The sequence below is a fragment of the Heptranchias perlo genome, chromosome 16 (assembly GCF_035084215.1).
Source record: "Heptranchias perlo isolate sHepPer1 chromosome 16, sHepPer1.hap1, whole genome shotgun sequence".
Lineage (NCBI taxonomy): Eukaryota > Metazoa > Chordata > Chondrichthyes > Hexanchiformes > Hexanchidae > Heptranchias > Heptranchias perlo.
The window spans coordinates 35,262,813-35,287,560 of record NC_090340.1 but is presented as its reverse complement, the minus strand read 5'-3'; the positions used below and the strand labels follow the sequence as shown (position 1 = coordinate 35,287,560).

The window sequence follows — 24,748 nt, the reverse complement described above, 5'->3', positions numbered from 1 at the left end:
CAGATGACTCAATTTTGGACTTCAGAAATAACTACTTACAGTTTGAGTATGAAAAAAAACATTTTAAATCAGTGTTACAATACAGAATGGTCCAAAGGCTTTGCCAGAATTTAAGGCAATTGGGGAGAGAGGGGGGGGGGGCATGGGGGAGCAAAAAAACAACTTTGCCCAAGCTTGATAATGCAAACAGAAGCAGGCCTGCTTGCAAGCACGGGTTCAAAGTAAAAAAAATGTTGCACTGTTGCCATTTGAATTTATTACTTAACAACCACAGAACTCAAGATTCTAGAAAAGAACCTTATAACCACATTATCTGTTATTTTGCTTGTAACTTTTTTTGAAGCTCTAGAAAACTTATAGATGTAGCTCCACTGGGGTTAGCATGCAGCTGTTGAGATGTGCACACCACTAAATTCTTTATTTCTACTTATGTTAGCAGCTCATGTGATTTCAGCCCATACATCAAGTGTACACAAATAAGGGCCATACAACATCAGGAAAACATTTTTAAAATGGTGGCAGAAAGAAAGCAAAGAATTTACAGAAACTTCTTAAAAAAGCAGAGATACAAGGACAGACAAAATTTGTGATACCAGTTTAATTATCACCAGCTGCTCCCCTGCATAGGTCTCAAAGAATTGAGCACCTCACACTGTGCCATGGTTAGTTTACTTTAAATTATACATTCGGTAAATATAATTAAAAGTTACATATACAGCAAAGAGATGTCCATCACAGTTCCTCTGGATTGAGTTGTGACAAAGTCCAGTTTGGCTCTTAGCAAAACCAGATGAAACCTGAAAATATCCAAAACTGAACTGAACATGGTTTGCAAGTGTTTTATCAGTTTACTGATGGGCACACTGTACACCAGGGCCAGTGTGGTGGCCACTTTCATCATCAGAGCTATCATTGTAGGCTTCCCGTCGGTGTCCTCCTGCGGAGCCACGGGTGTTATCGAACTCCTGCAGATCAACCTCCTCAATGTCACCAATCACGTCAGGAACTTCGGGCCTGGCTGGGAGTAGATCTTCTAGTTCCTGAAGATGACAAACGTATCAATTTTGCATATGCATTTTTAGTTACATGTTAGAAACCAATATCACATTTAACATGGAGATAAAAATAAAACTTTTAAAATCCTCCTAGTTTAGTGGAGTATTAGATGTTTCATTACTACAATTTTTCAAGTGCTAGATACCAAAAATATCTTGACTGACAAAATGGAGCCACCAAACAAGTCAAATAAGGATTGGAACTTTCCACTTACACCTATTTTTTCAGGGCTAATCCAATTATGCTCAGGGAACTGAACATCAAACTTGATGTATAAGTCGCCTTTTTCAAATGGATTACGATACTGTGGCATTCCTTCACCTTTAACAACACGAACACAACCTATTGAAGAAATAAAATGCAAATATAAGGCTGGCCCTTTGTCAACTAAATGCAAGATACAACCTAAAAGGCACGATTCCTAAAATTCAGATATTTGTAATGTTGAGATCTACTGCAGTGGTTTTACTCAGTACCAACAGTATAATAGTGAAATGTTTATTAAAAAAATTGCACTTCAAAAGGACCCATCAGTACTGCAAATACTTTTTCAATTGTATGGAGGTTATGCAGTCAAAAAATGGGTCCAGATGCCTGCCTAACAAGAATCAAGAATACAGGCAAGAAAGCTCATTAGTTGCAGATGGGATCAGAGCTAGACTCAATTTAAGTATTCGCATAGTTCAGTCATCAAGACCCCCTCACCCCACCACCTAATTTTCTCCCATTCTTTCCTGAAGATGTCGACTCATCTCAGGATACAGCACCACTGGCACCGAACCAGTAATTTTTCACATGCCACCCTAGACGGTAAGTGCACAGGAGGGTATTTAATTCAGAGAATCAGCTAACCCTCACAACTATGTTTGTTCTTAAAAAGCTGTTTGGTACTATGCATGAGGTACAACACTCAAGTGGAAGGTTAACACTGACACAGGCTGGTAGGACCAATGGCTGGTTTCCATGTTGTAACTTTAGGTAGGAAGAAAATCCCACTTACAAATCATCTATTTTTAATCCCAATTATATGCTAGAAAATGCTGTAAACTGCATTCTAATTTTAAACAATTTATACTGGTTGAATAGATTTGCAAACAGAAAATATTTGACAACTTTCACACCATTATCATCCATTACCTGGTTCAATAACTTTTCCTGGAGGATACTTCACAACAATCTGCCGCCCATCCAAATGTTGGAATGTGAACTGAAAGCCACAGAGTGCCTCAACAAGACCAATTTTGTGGGTCATGTGCAAGTCATTTGCCTCTCTTTGGAACATCTAGGAATAAATAAAAAGTTATATGCAATGTCTTGAGTGGTCCAGTGCACCAAGTTTAACTTCCATTTTAAAGAGCATAAAAATGTGAGAAACTAAACAGGTAAAGCATCAGTGCTCTGTCTTGAGTATGGTGCACTATGACACTCAGTGTACTCCGACTGCACTCCATGCGATTTTTCTAGGTAATCAGGTAAAACAAAAAAAAAGTATCTAAACCAAATGCAAGTTTCCATTAGTTACAACGGGCAGAATATTAGGCTGCCCATTTATTTAACAGTAGTTGCAGCATCACTACTTCAGCAGTTTTGTCTCTTAATCCAAATCTTTATTTAGTAATCTGTGGTTTGCGCTCAGTTTGTGACTAAACATTTTACACAGTTGTTCAGCTGATTAACCATTTACTTCGGTCATTCAGAGATCATTGACTGCCTTCCTTTTGTTTTAAAAAAAATTGTATTGGGTTCCCAAGAAAATACATTCACATTCTATAAAGTGATGACATACATTTTATGAAGCTATTACAGTATCACATTCTATGAAGTCAATGTACAATTAAAAAGTACAGTCACATATTTTGTAAGAGTGCACATTCACAAACATAGTTTAAGTCACTGCGCATCCTGACTTTCTCCTGTAGGCACCATACAAGTATCGCCTCAGCAGGCGGCTGATACTGGACACAATACGGTTTGGGGGACAGAGAAAAGATTCCTCGTTTGGCCCCGGAGATTTCTTTTGAGCGGGAATGGTGGGGGCCTTGTATTGTAGCGGTCGTGCTGCTTGAGGTCGGTGCCCTTCATGATCAATTGGTGAGCTGCTGTGCTTTAGGGTAGTTTGTATTGACTCAGTTTTCAAGAACAGACTGCTTGCTAGTTGCTCAGTTCCAGAGACCAAACATCACCCCTTCGGAGTAGCAGATGTCCCTGAATTTGCAAAGGGCTTGGTGGGGCTACACTCCGCCAGAGGGGTTTGCAACATCTTGCAGCTAGTAATGAGAGCCACACTGGTCTGCTTGCTACAGGGGCTTTTCTCTCCAATGGGCACAATCAGCAAAATCAAAGAAAACCCAAAGATGTTTTATAAATACATAAAGAGCAAGAGGATAACTAAGGAAAGAGTAGGGCCTATTAGAGACCAAAAAGGTAAACTACTTGTGGAGGCGGAAGATGTGGGTATGGTTCTTGATGAATACTTTGCATCTGTCTTCACAAAGCAGAGAGATGATGCAGGGATTGAAGTCAAGGAGGAATGTGAAATATTGGATGGGATAAATAGAGAGGAAGTATTAAGGGGATTAACAGCTTTGAAAGTGGATAAATCACCAGGGCCGGATGAAATGTACCCCAGGCCACTAAAAAAAGCCAGGGAGGAAATAGTGGAAGCTTTAACAATCATTTTCCAAGCTTCACTGGATACAGGTGTAGTGCCGGAGGACTGCTAACGTTGTACCGTTATTTTAAAAAGGAAGCAAAGGATAGACCAAGTAATTACAGGCCAGTCAGCATAATCTCGGTGGTGGGCAAATCATTCCTCAGCCGGCGCAGACACAATGGGCCGAATGGCCTCCTTCTGTGCCGTAAATTTTCTATGAATCATTAGAAAGGCACGGACTAATCAAGGACAGTCAGCACGGATTTGTTAAGGGGAGGTCATGTCTGACTAACTTGATTGAATTTTTCAAGGTGACAACAAGGAGGACCGATGAGGGTAGCGCAATTGATGTAGTGTACCTGGATTTTAGCAGGGCTTTTGACAAGGTCCCACAGATTGGTCAAAAAAGTAATGGCCCATGGGATCCAAGGGAAGGTGGCAAATTGGATCCAAAATTGGCTCAGTGGCAGGAAGCAAAGGGTAATGGTCAACGGGTGTTTTTGCAACTGGAAGGCTGTTTCCAGTGGGGTGCCACAGGGCTCAGTACTAGGTCCTTTGTTTTTTGTGGTACACATTAATGATTTGGACTTAAACACAGGGGGCATGATTAAGAAATTTGAGGATGACACAAAGATAGGCCGTGTGGTTGATAGTGAGGAGGAAAGCTGTTGACTGCAGGAAGATATCAATGGACTGGTCAGATGGGCAGAAAAGTGGCAAATGAATACACAATAAATGGGAGGTGTAGAGGAAGTGAGGGACCTTGGAGTGCATGTCCACAGGTCCCTGAAGGTAGCAGGACAGGTAGATAAGGTGGTTAAAGAAAGCATATGGAATGCTTTGCTTTATTAGCCAAGGCATAGAATATAAAAGCAGGGATGTTATGCTGGAACAGTATAAAATCACTAGTTAGGCCACAGCTTGAGTACTACACAGAGTTCTGGTCACCACATTACAGGAAGGATGTAATTGCACTAGAGAAGGTGCAGAGGAGATTTATGAGGATGTTGCCAGGAATGGAGAATTTTAGCTATGACGACAGATTGGATAGGCTGGGGTTGTTTTCCTTGGAAGAGGAGTCCGAGGGGTGATTTGATTGAGGTGTACAAGATTATGAGGGGCCTAGATAGAGTGGATAGGAAGGACCTATTTCCCTTAGCGGAGGGGTCAATAACCAAGGAGCATAGATTTAGTGATTGGTAGAAGGATTAGAGCGGAAATGAGGAAAAAAATTTTCACCCAGAGGGTGGTGGGGGTCTGGAACTCACAGCCTGAGAGGGTGGTAGAGGCAGAAACCCTCAACTCATTTAGAAAGTACCTGGATGTGCATCTGAAGAGCCGTGACCTGCAGGGCCATGGACCAAATGCAGGAAAGCGGGATTAGGCGGGGTGACTTATTCCTCAGCCGGCGCAGACACAATGGGCCGAATGGCCTCCTTCTGTGCCGTAAATTTTCTATGAAGCTCAGAGCTGGGTCCCCTCAGACCGCAAGACAAACCACAGTCTTGGTGATCTCCTGGATTGCTGCCAGGATGGCTGCATGTGGGGTCGTAAACAGAATATGTGGAGGCAGGTGCCCGTCTGGCTGCAGCTCCTCCAACAATTGCCTGGTATAGAGGGGCATGGTATTTGCAATGTGAGTTTGCCTCCATAACTTTTGCTGCAGGTGCTCATGATGAAGCTCTGACTTCACAATTGTTGCTATTTCTCCTCCCCTGAATGGTCAGTCATATTCCCATGCTTTCTGTCCAATTCTTGGTCACAGAAGCAAGAACAGTACACAATGTGGAGATAAATCTGCTAGCAGCTGTTTGAGTGGAGGAAAGGTTCCAAGGGTTTGCCTCACGCTGAATTCTGCAAAGTATTGCAGGCATCTGGAGGTGGTGTTTCATCCGGCGATAGCGGTATTGGTCATGTTGATGAAATTCCCGACAGCTGGTGAAAGGGCATAATCTGGCCCTCATGGAGGGGCTGGCCTAATATGGTAATCTCTTCCACGTTCAAGGCTCTGTATCCAGCAGAGACAAGTCCTTCTTGGAGCTCTCCATTATGTCATATTGGGAAGAGGGTTGATAGCCTGTGCCTTCCTAAAGATCCTGGTCTGAGAGTGTTGCAGCAACAAAGGATTGCTACTGGCTCTCTTGTTCTCAGAGGGTGCACAAATAGTAGGTTGTACAGGCAGCCTTGGAGGAAAGGCTCTGGCTTCCAGAATCCCCAGCTACAGTTTATTTTGGACAGGGAAGCGACCACAATCACTTGGGTGTAAGCCAATCAGTAAATGTCTGGAATTTGGGAGACTGAGTCCTCCCTCTGCATTGGGTGCTGGAGGTGTTAGATGTGTATTCATAGCTCTGCTTGCCCAGAGGAACTTAGAAATATGACTGTTCAGGTCGTGGAATAGGTGGGCTGGTACCTTGTTGGGCAGCATCTTTAATCAGTATAAGGGGCAAATGAGAATGTTTATCTTTATCAAGAGCAATTTGGGTTGCTTGGTCGATCGGGTTGGGTGGGGAAGCAGAGTTCCTTTTGTGCAGGGTAGTGATTTATGGTGTGAAAAGTACACCAAGGTATCTTAAGCCAGGCTGTCACCATGCAAAGGCGCACCAAGAGGGACATCACCTATTTAAATGCAGTTTGAGTTTTTTTATAAAAAATTCGTTCATGGGATGTGGGCATCGTGATTAGAATCTCTCTTGTTGGAGATGGTCATTACCGGGCACTTGTCTGGCACAAATGTTACTTGCCACTTATCAGCCTAAACCTGGATGTTGTCCAGGTCTTGCTGCACACAGGCACGGACTGCTTCATTATCTGAGGGGTTGCGAATGGAACTGAACACTGTGCAATCATCAGCAAACATCCCCATTTCTGACCTTATGATGGAGGGAAGGTCATTGATGAAGCAGCTGAAGATGGTTGGGCCTAGGACATTGCCCTGAGGAACTACTGCAGCAATGTCTTGGGGCTGAGATGATTGGCCTCCAACAACCACTACCATCTTTCTTTGTGCTAGTTACAACTCCAGCCACTGGAGTGTTTTCCCCAATTCCCATTGACTTCAATTTTACTAGGGCTCCTTGGTGCCACACTCAGTCAAATGCTGCCTTGATGTCAAGGGCAGTCACTCTCACCTCACCTCTGGAATTCAGCTCTTTTGTCCATGTTTGGACCAAGGCTGTAATGAGGCCTGGAGCTGAGTGGTCCTGGCAGAATCCAAACTGAGCATCGGTGAGCAGGTTATTGGTGAGTAAGTGCCGCTTGATAGCACTGTCGACAACACCTTCCATCACTTTGCTGATGATTGAGAGTAGACGGATGGGGCGGTAATTGGCCGGATTGGATTTGTCCTGCTTTTTGCGGACAGGACATACCTGGGCAATTTTCCACATTGTCGGGTAGATGCCAGTGTTGTAGCTGTACTGGAACAGTTTGGCTAGAGGCGTGGCAAGTTCTGGAGCACAAGGCTTCAGCACTACAGTCGGGATGTTGTCGGGGCCCATAACCTCTGCTGTATCCAGTGCACTCAGCCATTTCTTGATATCACGTGGAGTGAATCCAATTGGCTGAAGACTGGCTTCTGAGATGGTGGGGATAGCGGGAGGAGGCAGAGATGGATCATGCACTCGGCATTTCTGGCTGAAGATGGTTGCAAATGCTTCAGCCTCGTCTTATGCACTCACGTGCTGGACTCGGCCATTATTGAGGATGAGGATGTTTACAGAGCCTCCTCCTCCCCCCATTAGTTGTTTAAACTGTCCACCACCATTCACGACTGGATGTGGCAAGACTGCAGAGCTTTGATGTGATCTGTTGGTTGTGGAATCGCTTAGCTCTGTCTCTAGCATGTTGCTTCCACTGTTTAGCATGCATGTAGTCCTGTAATGTAGTTGCATGTAGTTTTGTAATCCAAAAATCATCCAAATTCTTTGATTACAGAAGCGGAGGCTGATTGTAAAGTGGAAAAGAAGAAAATAAAACCAGTGCTCCAAACTCCAAAATGACCATGATATTTGACCTAACTGAAGAAAATGGAGCTAAATACAATCTGCTTTATAGATAATTTATGAATTTGTAAGGGATAAGGGAATAACATTTTACTCCAGTTAAAAACAAGTCACTGTCACTTCTTACTGTACATCAATTGATAGCAGCTTGCATGTACACAATCACTGACATCAAGCTCTAATTTATCTGAACCATAGCAGAGTTCTGAACCACTATAGTATATAATACAAGATGAGCTCCAAACATCTCATGCATAGTTTCAGGTTCACAAGTAATGTACTCCAAATAGTTACATTGTGTTTGACTTACTGTTGAATGCTTAATAAAAATAAGACTTCTTCCCTCCATTTCCAGTTTAAAAATGCAAGAGCTATAAATGACATCAAGATTCATCCAATATGTTTTCTCCCTACAGTGGGTTAGTTCACCTGACACCTGCTGAGCCACAGCAGCAATCTTTGAGTGATGAGAAACACATTATAAAAGTTAGGGTCATATTTATCAACCTGCAGTTAAGTCAAGTACCTCATGATCCTTCTCTTGTAGTACGAGGATAATATCACCAGGTTCCACACCAGGGGACTGGTCTGCTTCTCCACTGAATGTAATACGTTGCCCATGCTTCATGCCTTTATCTATGTGAACTTCTAGAATCTTCACTTCTTTTATCACCTTCTTTCCCTCACATTTCTTGCATCGATCCTTTTCATTAATAACTTCACCTGAAATATTCAAAAATTACAGTTCAAGTGGTAATATAGGATAAGCAAGCAAACTTTCAAAGGGTGCAAATTTAAAAAAAAGAGTGCCTCTATACAGTCTTTGTTCAGATAGTTTTAGGGATTTAATAAAGATCAGGCATAGAGAACGGGTGCAATGCAATGTGTGAGTAAAAGCACGTGCGCACAGGTTCTACAATCTGGTCAGTTCATGTTTAAGACTTAGTAAAGTTCATGTTTCTTTATAAAAAGAGACATAGCAACAGAACTCAATACAATAGGACTGAAATTATAAGGTGCTATGCACGGCATAGAGCCACTTTAGGGATGACTGTAGGTCAGATAGGGCGATAAAGCTGTAGGCCTAAATCTGCAACAGTGCTCACATTTAGTGAGGCTCTGTGCTGGAACTGTGCAATTTCTTCCTTAATATACTAGCAGATTTCCTATGGCATTGCTTGCAGGAAGAAACATACATTGCATATGAATAGGGGCATTACAACATGTAACTATTAGTTTGTTAAAATATAAATATATGTCTCACGAAGGTTTACTCTCAGGTCTATGCATTCAAGATTACTCCATTCAAAATTAATGGATACCATTTCAAATCTTTCAAATACTTGTATTGAATATGCAACGTTCAATACAAGTGTTAATTTAAAATCTCAACAATGGACAAAAATTTTGTAACCTAAACATGCGCCGATAATGTTTCATTTTTAAGACACCACCTTTTTTGTCACAAATTCAAGAATAACCATCTACCTCTCCCTTACCATGCATCCAGTATGATGAGGTTAGACTTATGTTCGAAACTTCACACCCTGTTTGCTGGTATTAAGCTTGCTGGCATTAGGGACAAAATAATAAAACCAAGACAATGCAGTTAAGTGGTTCTCGGTGTAGCGGCTCTACCTCTGACCACAGTAGACTAGTTTTGCTACACCAGAAATATGTGTTTAGTCTCCCAGTCAGCTTTTATTTTTCCCATTAATCGTCGGGGACAAGATATACCAGTTTGGCCACAAAATTGCTGTTCAGTCCCTGGAGTACCACTTAATACCAAGTCAATATGGGATTTATTGTATATAAATTAGTAAAAGTAACCTAGGCTATAGTCACATAATCCAAGCACATTTGATTTCAAATCCAGGTTTGTTCCCAACACTCTTGTGTAGGCTTCAGGTCCAAAAGAACAAATCCTACTCATCATAAAAAGTCCAGCATATAGCCCAACCATTATGCATTACATGTAAATACCAAGAATTTACTCACCCTCTCCATTACAATCAGAACATACAGACTGCATCTGCTGAACCATTCCAGGTGCCAACTGTCTAATCATAATCCTTACACCTCGTCCCCTGCAAGCAGTGCACTTCTGAACAGCTCCTGCCTTGCCACCCTGGCTGTGTTTAAAAATAAATGTTTTAGTATGTCAACAAATGATTGCATATAAGCATAAATGATAAGACCAATTGCTGACATCAAGGAGGGCCCTGGCACTTAAGACATTTAAACCACTGCCACTATTTAGAGCATCAGTTTGTTAAACCAAATTAAGACATTTGGATACAGAAGTTTCTTTCTCCCAGTTAAAGGTAATGATGAGAGATGGAGATTATGCAACAAAGGCTATATAGTTACATTTATTCAAGATTCATCTCAGAAAAAAGCCAAAGCAACATAGATGATTCAAGCAAACATGAATACTTGGCTAATAGAACAGACGAACAAGTGATTAGAAAAAGTAACAATGAAAGGGACGACTATTTAAGTCTCTTTAAAAATATAAAACTAATTAAAAAAACATTTTCAAAATTTTATTATTTATCACTAAAGAAAATAAGAGTCAGACATTTAGTGGTCTACTATATTCCTATTTTTTAAAAAGAACAGCCAAGATTTCCATCTCTGATCACAATCCAGTGACTAATGAGAAGTCATTGATATATATTAATGACCTGGACTTGGGTATACAGAGGTGATTTCAAAGTTTGCAGATGACAAAACTCAAATGTAGTAAACAATGGGGGATAATAGATTTCAGGAAGACTGCAGGGATAGTGTAGGGATTTAGATTCCAGGGACATTGGGACAGGTTCTGGGGAAGGCGGGACGGGTTACACCCGAGCAGGACCGGGACCAATGTCTTCGCGGGGGTGTTTGCGAGTGCTGTTGGGGAAGGTTTAAACTAGAATGGCAGGGGGTTGGGAACCTGAGCAGGGGCAAACAAGGATAGAAACAAAAGACAAAGGGAAGAAGCAATAGTGGAAGGCAGAGAAAACAAGGGCAAGAAACAAATAGGACTATAGTGCAAAATAAAACTAAGATGACTAGCAATCTTAAAGAGACAAGTCTAAAGGCGTGGAGCATTCACAATAAGGTAGATGAATTAACAGCGCAGATAGATATTAACGGTTATGATACAGTTGCGATTAAGGAGACATGGCTGCAGGGTGACCAAGGATGGGAACTGACCATCCAGGGGTATTCAATATTTAGGAAGGACAGGCAAAAAGGGAAAGGAGGTGGGGTAGTGTTGTTAGTAAAGGAGGAAATCAATGCAATAGTGAGGAAGGATAGTGGCTCTGAAAATCACAAAGTGGAATCTATATGGGTGGAGCTACGCAACACCAAGGGGCAGAAAACAGTATACACACACACTCTCCTAGACTGGGTATTGTGCAATGAGAAAGGATTAATTAACAATCTTCTTGTGTAAGGTCCCTTAGGGAAGAGCGACCATAACATGACAGAATGCCTCATTAAGATAGAGTGAAGTAGTTGAATCCGAAACTAGGGTCCTGAATCTAAATAAAGGAAATTACGAAAGTAGGTGTGAGTTGGCGAGGATAGATTGGGGAACTTTACTAAAAGGGATGACGGTGGATAGGCAATGGCTAATATTTAAAGAACATATGCAGGAATTACAACAAATATTCATTCCTGTCTGGCGCAAAAATAAAACAGGAAAGGTGGCTCAACCGTGGCTTACAAAAGAAATTAGGGATAGTATTAGATCCAAAAGAGGAGACATATAAAATTGCCAGAAAAAGCGGCAAGCCTGAGGATTGCGAGTTCAGAATTCAGCAAAGGAGGACAAAGAGATTGATTAAGAGGGGGGAAAAAAAGAGTATGAGGGTAAACTAGCAGGTAATATAAAAACTGACTAAAAGCTTCTATAAATATGTTGAGAAAAAGATTAGTGAAGACAAATGTAGGCCCCTTACAGTCAGAAATGGGGGAAATTATAATGGGGAACAAAGAAATGGCAGAATAATTTAACAAATACTTTGGTTCTGTCTTCACAAAGGAGAACACAAATAACCTGCCAGAAATGTTAGGGAACCAAGGGTCTAGGAGAGGGAGGAACTGAAGGAAATCAGTATTAGTAGAAAAGTGCTAGGGAAATTAATGGGGCTAAAGGCTGACAAATTCCCAGGGCCTGATAATCTACATCCCAGAGTAATAAAGGAAGTGGACCTGGAAATAGTGGATGCATTGGTGATCATCTTCCAAAATTCTATAGACTTCCTACAGCTTGAAGGGTAGCAAATGTAACCCCACTATTTAAAAAAGGAGGGAGAAAAAACAGGGAATTACAGACCAATTAGCCTAACATTAGTGGGGAAAATGCTAGAGTCTATTATAAAGGATCTGATAACAGAGCACTTGGAGGGCATTAACAGGATTAGACAAAGTCAGCATGGGTTTATGAAAGGGAAATCATGCTTAACAAATCTACTGGAGTTTTTTTTGAGGATGTAACTAGTAGAATAGATAGGGGAGAACCAGTGGATGTGGTGTATTTGGATTTTCAGAAGGCTTTTGATAAGGTCCCACACAAGAGGTTGGTGTGCAAAATTAAAGCACATGGGATTGGGGGGGAATATACTGGCATGGATTGAGAACTGGTTGACAGACAGGAAACAGAAAGGAGGAATAAACGGGTCTTTTTCCAGGTGGCAGGCAGTGATTAGTGGGGTACCGCAGGGATCAGTGCTTGGGCCCCAGCTATTCACAATATATATCAATGATTTGGATGAGGGAACGGAACATTTCCAAGTTTGCAGACGACACAAAGCTGGGGTGGAATGTGAGCTGTGAGGAAGATGCAAAGAGGCTCCAATGTGATTTAGGCAAGTTGGGCGAGTGGGCAAGAACATGGTAGATGCAGTATAACGTGGATAAATGTGAGGTTTTCCACTTTGGTTGTAAAAATAGAACAGCAGATTATCTGAATGGTGATAGATTGGGAAAAGGGGAGGTGCAACGAGACCTGGGTGTCCTTATACACCAGTCGCTGAAAGCGAGCATTTAGGTGCAGCAAGCAGTGAGGAAGGCGAATGGTATGTTCACCTTCATTGCAAGAGGATGTGAGTAGAGGAGCAGGGATGTCTTACTGCAGTTATACAGGGCCTTGGTGAGACCACATCTGGAGTATTGTGTGCAGTTTTGGTCTCCTTATCTGAGGAAGGATGTCCTTGCCATGGAGGGAGTGCAACAAAGGTTTACCAGACTGATTCCTGGGATGGCAGGACTGACGTATGAGGAGAGATTGGGTCGACTAGGCCTATATTCACCAAAGTTTAGAAGAATGAAAGGTGACCTCATTGAAACATATAAAATTCTAACAGGACTATACAGACTAGATGCAGGGAGGATGTTCCCAATGGCTGGGGAGTCCAGAACCAGAGGTCACAGTCTCAGGATATGGGTTATGCCATTTAGAAGAGATGAGGAGAAATTTCTTCACTCAGAGGGTGGTGAACCTGTGGAATTCTCTACCACAGAAGGCAGTGGAGGCCAAGTCATTAGATGTATTCAAGAAGGAGATAGATATATTTCTTAATGCTAAAGGGATCAAGGGATATGGAGAAAAAGCAGGAACAGAGTACTGAGTTAGACGATCAGCCATGATCATTTTGAATGGCACAGCAGGCCCGAAGGGCCAAATTGCCTACTCTTACTCCTATTTTCTATAGGCAGACTGGTGAAATGGGCAGATGTAGAGCAGATGACATTTAACGCAGAGAAGTGTGAAGTGATACATTTTGGTAGGAAGGATGAGGAGGCACAATACAAACTAAATGGTACAATTTTAAAGGGGATACAGGAACAGAGACCTGGGGGGTGTATGTGTACAGATCTTTGAGGGTGGCAGTACAGGTTGGGGAGACCATTGAAGCGGCATATGGGATCCTTCGCTTTATTGATAGAGACGGAGTACAAAAGCAAGGAAGTTGTGCTAAACCTTTGTGGAACACTGGTTGGGTCTCAGCTGGAGTATTGTGTTCCATTCTTGGCAACACTCTTTGGGAGGGATGTCAAGGCCTTAGAGAGGGTGCAGAAGAGATTTACTAGAACGGTGCCAGGGATGAAGGACTTCAATTATGTGGAAGGACTGGAGAAACTGGGGTTGTTCTTCTTAGAACGGAGATTTGATAGAGGTGTTCAAAATCATGAACGGTTTTGACAGTTTCTCCCCATCCACTCTGTCTCTAGTGGCAGAGGGGTCAGTGACCAGAGGACACAGATTTGAGCGATCGGCAAAAGAACCAGAGGCAATATGAGATTTTTTTTTTTAAAAAAACACGAGTTGTGATCTGGAATGCACTGCCTGAAAGGTGGTGGCAGCAGATTCAATAGTAACTTCCAAAAGGGAAATGGATAAATATTTGAAGGGATAAAAAATTATAGGACTATGGGGAAAGAACAGGGGAGTGGGACAAATTGGATAGCTTTTTCAAAGAGGTGGCACAGGCACGATGGGTTGAATGGCCTCCTTCTGTGCTGTATCATTTTATGATTCTATATACCTGTGGATGCTATACGAGCTCAGCATCCGGCTCCCCTGTAATACCATCCATGGTTACTTATCCTGCCAACACTCACCACCTCACTCACAATGAATGGCCACTTGTGCTGGGTACCAGAGGGCTGCCACCCTGGAACTATACCTCGGCATAGGCAATTGCCTTGGAGAGCGGAGAATACCGGGAGAAAAAAAAACGCTTGCTATTTTCTTTAGAAAGTATCAAGAAGTTTTAAGTCGTAATGAATGAGTTCAGCATCTTTGTAAATTTTCCAAAAATATAACAAGCATAGCTTAGTTGGTTAAAAAAAAAACCCTCCAAGCACAGATGGTTCAAGCTTCACTCCCAGACTCAAGACAATCTAGGCTCATGCGCCAGTACCGCACTAAGGCATGTGACTATCAGATTTGACATTAAATTTCAATTTGAGGTTAAGCCAAGTATCTATCTGCCTGTCCGCATACCACTAGTTGAAGAGTACAAAGCTCTTCTGATAGCTTGGCCAACATCCCTCCCTCTACCACCGAAACTAGTCGTTCATCTCATTGCTGTTTGTGGATCTAATTGTGCAGAAAATTGTTGCTGCATTTTCCTACACCAGAGATGCTATACTTCAAAGTAATTAATTGTATGTGAAGCAATTTAAGACATTTGAGACTTGATATGGCTTTATATAAATGAAAGACATTTTCCATGTCTGACTTTACTGGATGGCAGAATTCTAGATCACAAATACTGAAAAAAATCCAACATGCTGTTCTGTACTTAATGGTTTTAAGGCTCTACATCACAAATGTGTGTAGTTTTAGTTCAGTGCCACTTACCCATTACATGAACTACACAGGACATTTTTGCTTAGTTGTAACTTGGTTGTCTTTGCATTATACAAGTCTTCTAACGATACCCTGTTGAATTCAGAAAACAAAAGTTTAACAAGGCAATTGATAGGCCAAAAGAAAAGCTTTTTTAAAAAATGAAAACACTTACTTAAGGGGATGCACCATATCCTCTCCTCTTCGTCTACTGTTGCGGTTTCTACTCTGACCACCCATGAATCCAAAGAGACCCCCACCAAAAATATGAGAGAAAATATCATCCATTCCACTTCCACCACCACCACTTTCTCGCAAGCCTTGTTCGCCATAACGATCATAAAGTTCTCGCTTCTCTGGATTTGATAAAACTTCATATGCAAAGCTTATTTCTTTAAACTGTAGGCAAAAAGAAAAATGAGTCCGAGTATTCTCCAATCTCAATAATCAATCCTAAAACATACTCAAACATAATTTTTGATGGTCAGCCATTCAATAGTAAAAGCGAAGACCGCCATTCAAAATAGTGTTGACCATGGTATGTTCCAAATCAATACCTTGGACATGGAAACTCCATGCATGAAACATCCAAGTTCACATCAGAATATGCCTCAATTTTCCTGTGTGACCCCTGCCCTGCCAGGAAATAACAGTAATCACATTACCTACAGTTTTGTTCCAAAGAAAAACAACTGCCCTGACTGAAAATCACTGAGTTTTGTTATGTACAAAGACTGCAGGTGAAAGTGATCCAGCAGGACACAACATGAAGTGTTAGATAAAATTTCAGCACCATGACTAAAATAGAATTTTTTGGCAAAATGAGCATGGTTTAACAAATGCCCTATCCACCTACCAAAGATGTCTCCCAGTAGACCTGCTGGATAGAATCTCATAATAGATACCCGGGCGTTACAGTAACAGCAGCAGTGTTTGTCAGAACATAAGGAATTTGATTGAGAATAGTGTGTACTGACAGTCGATTCCCTGTACACTGAACCTCTCACTAAAAAAATGCTTGTCTTTGCAGTCCGCAGGCAACCTCCAAGATAAATACCTGATTCGTGACCCTGAGGCCTAATATGAGGGGCATGATTTTGTTTAGTAACTTTGGAACTGTAAAGTAGGACTATAAACCCCTTTTTTTCCTAACAATTACCTTTTCTATGGAAGTAGGAGCTTCTGTATTTGTAGACCAATAACTCTCTGGCCTACAGACTAACAGTCCATGAAAATTACCTCTGAGCATTGAGGAACAATCTGTGAAATAAAAGGCATAGCCCCCCCCCCCCAATAGTCTCACCAAGCATCTGATAAGAGAACCCATTCAAACTGTTAATCCAGTTCTCATCGTCATCTTTGAGTAATAACACGATGGCGGTGGGAGTAACCAAGCCATTTCTCGGAAAATCTATTAATGGATTCTAATTTCTAAGAATCAACTAGTCAACAACTCAGTTTGTAAAGAAGTATATCTCAATTGGGTTTTGGGGTAGAACTGTGAGTGTCAATCCCCAATGGTGCAGCTAGTATACTAAATATGTCTCAGTATCAATCCCCAATGGTGCAGCTAGTATACTAAATATGTCTCAGTATCAATCCCCAATGGTGCAGCTAGTATACTAAATATGTCTCAGTTTCAATCCATGATCCTGCTGACTTTACATCTGGCAAAAGGAACGCTATAGTTGCTACCAAATTAGAGAGGAAAAACTAATGCATGGGGTTTCTGTTCGAAGTGTGGAATGCCCTCCACAATCCAATAATCTGCCAACCTGTCAAGGCTCATGTTAATGATGGCCCCTTGGGCAAAGTACTGGAGGGCAGCTGGCACCTGTAGAAATAAACCCCTGCATGGAATCGATGCCTTCATGAAAGGAAGGGAAGTGAGAATGTTTACAAGAAAAAAAATTGTTAATACTGTGACATCACTGCAATTTTAAAATTTCACATAGAGTAGCAGTACTACCATTTAAAATTTGGGTGGGCAAAGAACATCCAGCTGCATATTCCTAGCCACCTGGAGCTGGACTACCATTTTCTAAGCAATACCTATATAGAGAGACACAATCACATCTGTCACTGCAGCCAACTTGGAAAGAAGTGAGGCCAGCTTTACTAGCAATCCATTTTTCATTTCAAAATTTCTTAAAGTATAGCAATGTCAAGTGCAATTAAGTAAAAACTTAAAAATGTAAAAAAAGGTTGTTGATCTTTACCTTGTCTCCAGCATTTGGATTTTTATCTGGATGGTATTCCTTAGCCAACTTGCGGTATGCCTTAAGAAAAATTAATACATTACAGGTCAAACAAATTGTAAAGTACATAAGTAATATATTATAAAAACATTGATTCAGACAGCATCATAATCCCACATATTGAAGAGTTTTGACTGTCTAATAATAATTAGGAGGGAGGAGGAAATTGTTTGTTAATTAAGTACATAGTATATTCAGTGAAATTTGCCAAAATTATGGCCAGGTGGACAAATGTGATTTTCAAGTACAAGTCTGTGATAAAATCTCAATGTAAAAGACACCAGATATTTCTAACAGTATAACTACACAACCAATTATTGAAATAATCAAATACTTCATTATGTGTCACGACTAAGGCCGAGAGTTCCATAGTTCAACAGCAATATGTACAGATGACAAAGATATACATAAATGTCATGAGCAAGTTCATCTGTAGATACTAATTTAAATATTTTGCATAATTCTACAGCAACTTTGAATTTTATGCTACAAACTTCTCCAATGCAGTCCCTCTTCCCCTTCTATCCAACACTCCTGAAGGCATTGCTCATGCTGGGATACTGTATTATGGATGACAGCTGGCTATTTGACCGAGGGGGCATGACAGTCAAGGCCAAGACCAACCCCAACCTGGAAGCAACATCCAAACAGGTGCTTCTTCCAGGAGAGGATCGCTGAATTGAAATCAGGTGTGGTAACCACAGCAGATAGTCCAAGTTTAATGCCTCTACTGTTGCCCCAGCTGAGATGCACCACAGGCCAGGGATTTAATCTGGGAACATCATGGTGTGTGTTTAGTTCCATACTGGGCAGTGCATTTATGAGAGCTTGAACCACATTTAGTGTGTGCACTTCACAGTGGTTGATAAGGTAACAACCACCTCAATTTAAAAGAGTAACCAACTGTACATAAAAATGTATCAAATGTCACCTGCCTACAAAAGAAATATGTGCAATTATATCTGCATTTTATTCCTACTGTTCAGTGTCAATGTAGTAATATGAAACATTTTTTGAATTCCTTCCTAGCTATAATGCTGCAAAATCCCAAGTTTAGTTAAGGCAGATGAAATCATAAAACAGAAATATTTTGCCTTCCCAGTGAGTAACAGCAGAAATAGTTGACTGAAAAATATATTGCATAACAAACAGCACAAGGGCCATAATAGTGAGCCAAAGACATAATGAATATCCTACAAGTTCTACTGGTGATAGCTAAGTAGCTACCATTTGTGACTGCAGCCACAATTTTTTAAAAAATAAAAAGTCAATAGCCAGCAGTCCAATAGCGTCAAGATAATCCCTTATCCACAGGTCCAGGTTAGTCGCGGCCGGTCGCACCGACTGTCTGCCTCACTTCCGTGGCATTCTCAGTGCCAGGATGGCCCTGGAGAGGGAGCACGCGGTGTCCGCTGATACGCTTGAGGCTTTCCGCAACCGGTGGGCACCGCAGGGGCTGGAGTGAATCCTGGATCCTCAAAATAAAATTTTGACACTTTGGTTTTTGATTTGTTTTAAATAAAACACACCCTACCTCCCCCCTTTCTTATAAAAGGGGGGCCTATAAACACACAAAAAAGATAATCCCTAATAGTCTAAGGGGAATGCAGTATGTGGCCTAGTGGCAAGAACTCTGCAGGACTCCTATACTTCGGAAGGAATGTAAAGCCTCAGAGTTTTGGTTTTATCCATGTTCCATTTACACACTTCTAGGAACACACACACACACAAAGTCAAGCTAAACTGATAGAGTACCTTCTTGTGGAAATTTACATTATAGCATTAACTAGGCCCTGGGGATCAAGTTACTTATTTGTCCATTCACACAGATAATGGGATTAAGAGGGAAATTTTTAACACTCAAAACAGTGCTCATATCAATTGGCTTAATCAGAGAACTACTTTACACAAAGGTGGCTTCCAAGAATCAATTTTGTTCCCTATCGTTGCTATGAGACAAGGATTTGTTATAACAAGCAACACAACTTGGTGTCTTTGTTGCTTTTACAAAGATATATTAACAACTGATATTTTGTTGAATGTATATTTAATTAACTACAACCTAAGTTTTCCTCTAATTATAGGGTTGTCAGTTTCAAAGAGTAATAAGCTCCACCTTAAAACATCCATGGAGAGGAACTACAGATGGTTACAGCACAGGAATAGGCAATTTTACTCTCATGTCTTTGCCATAGCAATCCAGAAATAATCTCAATGTCGTACTCTTGCATCTGTATCTTTCCTTGTGAAATTTTCATTTACTCTCCCCTTAAAAGATACAACAGTCTCTGCCTCAACTTCTATAATTAATGACAGAGTGACTGAGCACTTAGAGAAATTTGAGCTGATGAGAGCCAACATGGATTTGTAATGGGTAAGTCATGTCTAACGAACATAATTGAATTTCTTGAGGAAGTAACTAAAGTAGTTGACAGGGGAATGCCTATGAATGTGGCTTATATGGACTCCCAGAAAGCATTCGATAAGGTTCCACATAAGAGACTGTTAAAGCTCATGAAATTGAAGGCAAATTATTGACCAGCTTAGGAGTTGAAAGACAGAGTAGGGATAAAGGGTGTGTACTCGAATTGGAAGGAAGTGACTAGTGGTGCCCCACAAGGATCCGTGCTGCGGCCTCAGCTATTCACTATATTTATTAATGACTTAGATAACACAATAGGGAGCCATATATCTAAGTTTGCCGACGACACGAAGATTGGTGACATAGCAAGTAGTGGAGACAGGAGCATAAAATTACAAAGACATTGATAGATTAAATGAGTGGGCAAAACTATAGCAGATGGATTTCCACACAGGTAAGCGCGAGGTCATCCATTTTGGCCTAAAAAAAAGATAGATCCGAATATTTTTTTAAAATGGTGAAAAGCTAAGCACATTGTTGGTCCAGAGATTTGGGGTACCTGAACAAAGATCACTAAAATGTAGTCAGGTACAAAAAATCATCAAAAAGGCTAATGGAATGTTAGCCTTTATAACTAATGCTGAGAGGATGTTTCCCCTGGCTGGAGAGTCTAGAACTTGGGGACATAGTCTCAGGATAAGGGGTTGGACATTTAGGACTGAGATACGGAGGAATTTCTTCACAGAGGGTTGTGAATATTTGGAATTCTCTACCCCAGAGGGCTGTGGATGCTCAGTCATTGAGTATATTCAAGACTGAGATCGATAGATTATTGGAAACTAAGAGAATGAAGGGATATGAGAATCAGGCAGGAATGTGGAGTTGAGGTCAGAGATCAGCCATGATCTGACTGAATGGCAGAGCAGGCTCAAGGGGCTGTATGGCTACTCCTATTAGAGCAGCAGGTACATGGGAACACCACCACCTGCACGTTCCCCTCCAAGACACACACCATCCCAACTTGGAAATATATCGCCGTTCCTTCATCGTCACTGGGTCAAAATCCTGGAACTCCCTTCCTAACAGCACTGTGGGAGAACCTTCACCACACGGACTGCAGCAGTTTAAGGAGGCGGCTCACCACCACCTTCTCAAGGGAAATTAGGGATGGGCAATAAATGCCAGCCTCGCCAGCAATGTCCACATCCCATAAACAAATAAAAAAAATTCTTATGTTCTTATAACTAGAGGACTAGAATAGAAAGGGGAGGAAGTTTTGCTACAGCTATACAAAGCACTGGTTAGACCACATCTGGAGTACTGCGTAGAGTTCTGGGCACTGCGCTGTAAAAAGAATATATTGGCCTTGGAAGGAGTGTAGTGCCGATTCAACAGAATGTTACAAGGGCTCCATGGGTTCGATTATGAGGAGAGATTACTAGGCTTGTATTCCCTGGAACACAGAAGGTTAAGAGTTGATTTGATTGAGGTTTTTAGAATTTTGAAAGGAATTGATAGGGTAGATAGAAAGAAACTTTTTCCGCTAGTGGGAGAGTCTAGGACAAGAGGATATAACCTTAAAATCAGAGCCAGGCCATTCAGGGAGAAGTTAGGAATCACTTCTTCACATAAAGGGTGGTAGTAATGTGGAACTTTCACAAAAAGCAGAAGCTAGCTCAATTAATAATTTTAAATCTGAGATTGATAGATTTTTGCTAGTCAAGGGTACAAAGGGAAGAGAAGACATGTGGATGGAGTTAGGATGCAGATCAGCCATGATCTCACTGAACAGCAGAACAGGTTCAAGGGGCTGAATGGCCTACTCCTGTTCCTACATACCTGCACTCCCACTTTGAAGGAATTATATATCTTTACACCCTTGGGTCTCTTTTCCTCCATGTCTTGCAATATACTCCATTTAGTTTATATTCCCAAAACACATGACCCCCAAATTGCCACAAATTGTACCTGCCACCTATATGCCCACTCCAGTAACCTATCTAAGCCCACCCGAGATCTTTGTGCAACCAGCACAATTTCTAATATGTGATACGTTATAAAAATGTAACGCAAAGCCATGTGAATTCCAGAGCGTGGGGCCTGGGCAGCTGAAGGCACAGCTCCCAATGGTGGAACGAAAGGGGGAAGGATGCACAAGAGGTCAGAGTAGAGGAGCAGAGTGTTCTGGGGGGGGGGGGTTGTAGGGCTAGAGGAGTTCAGAGCAGTAACAACTTGCATTTATATAGAACCTTTAATGTATTAAAACGTCCCAAGGCCCTTCATAGGAGGATTATCAAACAAAATTTGACACCAAGCCACATAAGGAGATATTAGGACCAAAAGCTTGGTCAAAGAACTGGGTGTTAAGGAGCATCTTAAAAAGGGGGGAGAAAGAGGGGCAGAGGTTTATGGAGGGAATTCCAGAGCTTTGGGCCTAGCTGAAGGCAAGGCCCCCAATGGTGCGGTGATTAAAATCAGGGATGGGCAAGAGGCCAGTGAGGCCATAAAGGGATTTAAACGCAAGGATGAGAAATTTAAATTGGAGGCATTGTGGGTCCAGCAGCCAATGTAGATCAGGACAGACAGGAGCAATGGGTGAGCAGGACTTGGTGCAGGATAGGATACAGGCAGCAAAGTTTTGGATTAGCTGACGTTTAGAGCGTTGAGGATGGGAGGCTGGCCAAGAGTGCATTGGAATAGTTAAGCCTGCAGCTGACATACATGGACGAGGATTTCAGCAGATGGGCAAAGGCGGACGATGTTTGAGGTGGAAGTTTGTTTGATGGAGAGATAGGGCTTCGAATAATACAGCGAGATTGCGAATTTCCCATGTGAAAAAGTACAAGAAAATATGCATAGAAATGTTGGTTAAACTTTACTGTATACAATAACTGTTCATTCCCCTTTAAAAAAATACCACTGTCTAATCGCTTGGTAGATGCAAACAATCCAACTAGGAAGCAATGGGCCGCACGTGGTCTGGAAAGACAAAAAGATTATCTTTCATTATAAATTGTCTGAAGTAGGAAAGTATTTTACTTAGGAAAACTGCAATTTTTTTCTAAATATTCTTAACCTGAACATAGTTGAAACAGAAGCATTTTAGAACATGGCCAAATCAGGAATTGGAAGCTTTAGGACTGAAAGGAATCACTAAGACCAAATAACTTCAATTTAATGAGCCTCTACACATTGTACTGTCAGAGATAAAAATTTCACAAGACTAAAGTCTCAGATCCGCTTTCTAGCACTGAGATCTCTGGAATACTCAAATATAGGAGAAATAAAGGCACAAAGAAAAGTTACAATAATTAGCTGTGTTTCTGACAAAATCAACTTCAAATTTTGAATTTACAATGTCTATATTTTCTCCTGTTTTCATCCAACCCCTCCCCTTCCACCCAATTCACAGGTGGGGAACAGTCCCACTGGCTCCAATACCTTGTCCAGGAAGTCATCCTTTACTAGAACCTGGACAGCAAATGTCAGCAGTTTATATGATTGCTAACAGGCATTGGGGCATGACAAACCCAATCTGCTCCTCAATTTCTACACAAATACACAGCCAGTCAGGGTTACCAGAAAGTCATCAGTAGTATGAACTCTGGTCACTCACATTTAAACAGGTGAGCTACCAAGGGAACCCTTGTCCAATTCCCTTTAGTTACCTAGAAATATACCTCAATTCTGTACAATACACTGTAAATGATTTTAAAAGCTCCAGGAGGAAGGGACAAAATATATGGAGAGCATCTGCCACACTTCAAAGTGAAAAGCATAAAAAAGGTTGCCATTTCACATTTGGGGAGAAATGGAGCCAGAAACTTACACGCTCCATCTTGCAATCTGTAAACCTTCCTCACCCAACAGCAACTAAAGGCTGACCGATCTCTCATCGTTACTTGGAGCGATCGATTTTGGGATTTGAAAAGAACAAGCTAACTTAAACACAGTCCCACCATAGCAGAATATATTGTGCTACATAGTATAACACTTTTGACTTGCACATCATTCAACAATGCTACGGTTTATGGCACTCACACAGTGAAAACACGACTTCAGACGGATCGGTTACAATTCTCCGACTGTAGTCTAAACCTTGCAGAAACGTAACGTGGATTTGACTGAGTCCTTTCGGTTTAGGAGCGCCTCAGACCTACGCGAATAGATTGGCAGCGATTTGAGATTACAGCACGAGTCTAAATTTATAGGCAGCATTTCAAATGCCTCCGCAGTCACCGTCATTTCACTCCTGGAGTCCCGCAACGACCCACCCGCTGCGGCGTAAAGCAGCAGCAGCGACGACGACGACAAAATTTGACGAGCCCGGCGGGGACAAAATGGTGCCGCGGTATCAGATTAACAAGCGACCCCGGAGCTTCTCAAGCTCGCACCACGCGACCTGCTGGGAGGAAGGGAAGAGGGAAAAAAAACCCCAGCGGATGCCGGTGACCGCAGAGCCGGCACTCTCACCTCGAACTGCCGACTTTCCCCGTGACAGCGGGAGGCGACCCAGCTCCGCTTATTTAAAAAAAATAAAAAGATGAAAGCGGCCCGATTCCGGGATCATTCTCTGGTTAATTAACCCCTGTCCACCCGGCACCACTGCGTAATCGCCCGGCGCTTTTCCCAGGGCCTCGGCAGCGGCCTAGTCGGTTAGGCCTCGACTTGTTTTTCCTTCCCCCCCCCCGCCGCCAAAGCCCTAGGGTCACCGCGCCGCGGGTGTTAATCCGTTCTTCCCGTCCTCTCGATCCCGGAGTACCGTTACTGACCTTCTTGAGCTCGTTCTCTGTGGCTGCAGGCGCAACTCCGAGGATATCGTAGAGCTTTGTGTCGGGTACAGACGCCATCGTGACAGAGAGGAAGAAGCTCGAGCACCAGCCGCAAGTAGACCGGCTCCGGAAATGACGCCAACACCTTTCCTCACATATAGCTCGTTTACGTCACCGCCAAACGGTGACAGTTGGGGAGGGGGGAGGGGGAGTTTCATTTATAATGTGAACCATCTCATAGTAACACAGATTCAGAAATCATTAACCAGAGACATAGAGGCTATTACAC

The 24,748-nt window shown here is 41.9% G+C and overlaps 1 protein-coding gene across 1 annotated transcript; it reads right to left on the bottom strand.

Moving 5' to 3' along the window:
• Positions 1–583: 583 nt before the first annotated feature.
• Positions 584–24,597, bottom strand: dnaja2a (DnaJ heat shock protein family (Hsp40) member A2a). Its single transcript, XM_067997930.1, has 9 exons — positions 24,460–24,597; positions 17,287–17,346; positions 15,243–15,466; positions 15,080–15,160; positions 9,712–9,845; positions 8,240–8,436; positions 2,194–2,338; positions 1,271–1,398; positions 584–1,040 (listed from the first exon to the last, which is right to left on the bottom strand). The coding sequence occupies exons 1-9, from the start codon at positions 24,535–24,537 to the stop codon at positions 849–851; spliced, it is 1,239 nt and encodes a 412-aa protein (XP_067854031.1). The 5' UTR covers positions 24,538–24,597; the 3' UTR covers positions 584–848.
• Positions 24,598–24,748: the final 151 nt, after the last annotated feature.

What these genes read in the sequence shown, in the direction of transcription:
- dnaja2a (XM_067997930.1), bottom strand. Translation starts at nt 24,537, where the DNA reads ATGGCGTCTGTACCCGACACAAAGCTCTACGATATCCTCGGAGTTGCG. An exon ending in GATATGGTGCATCCCCTTAA is followed by an intron (nt 15,161 to 15,242) that starts GTAAGTGTTTTC and finishes TGAATTCAACAG; the next exon opens with GGTATCGTTAGAAGACTTGT. An exon ending in AGGAAAAGTTATTGAACCAG is followed by an intron (nt 1,399 to 2,193) that starts GTAATGGATGAT and finishes TTTCTTCAATAG; the next exon opens with GTTGTGTTCGTGTTGTTAAA.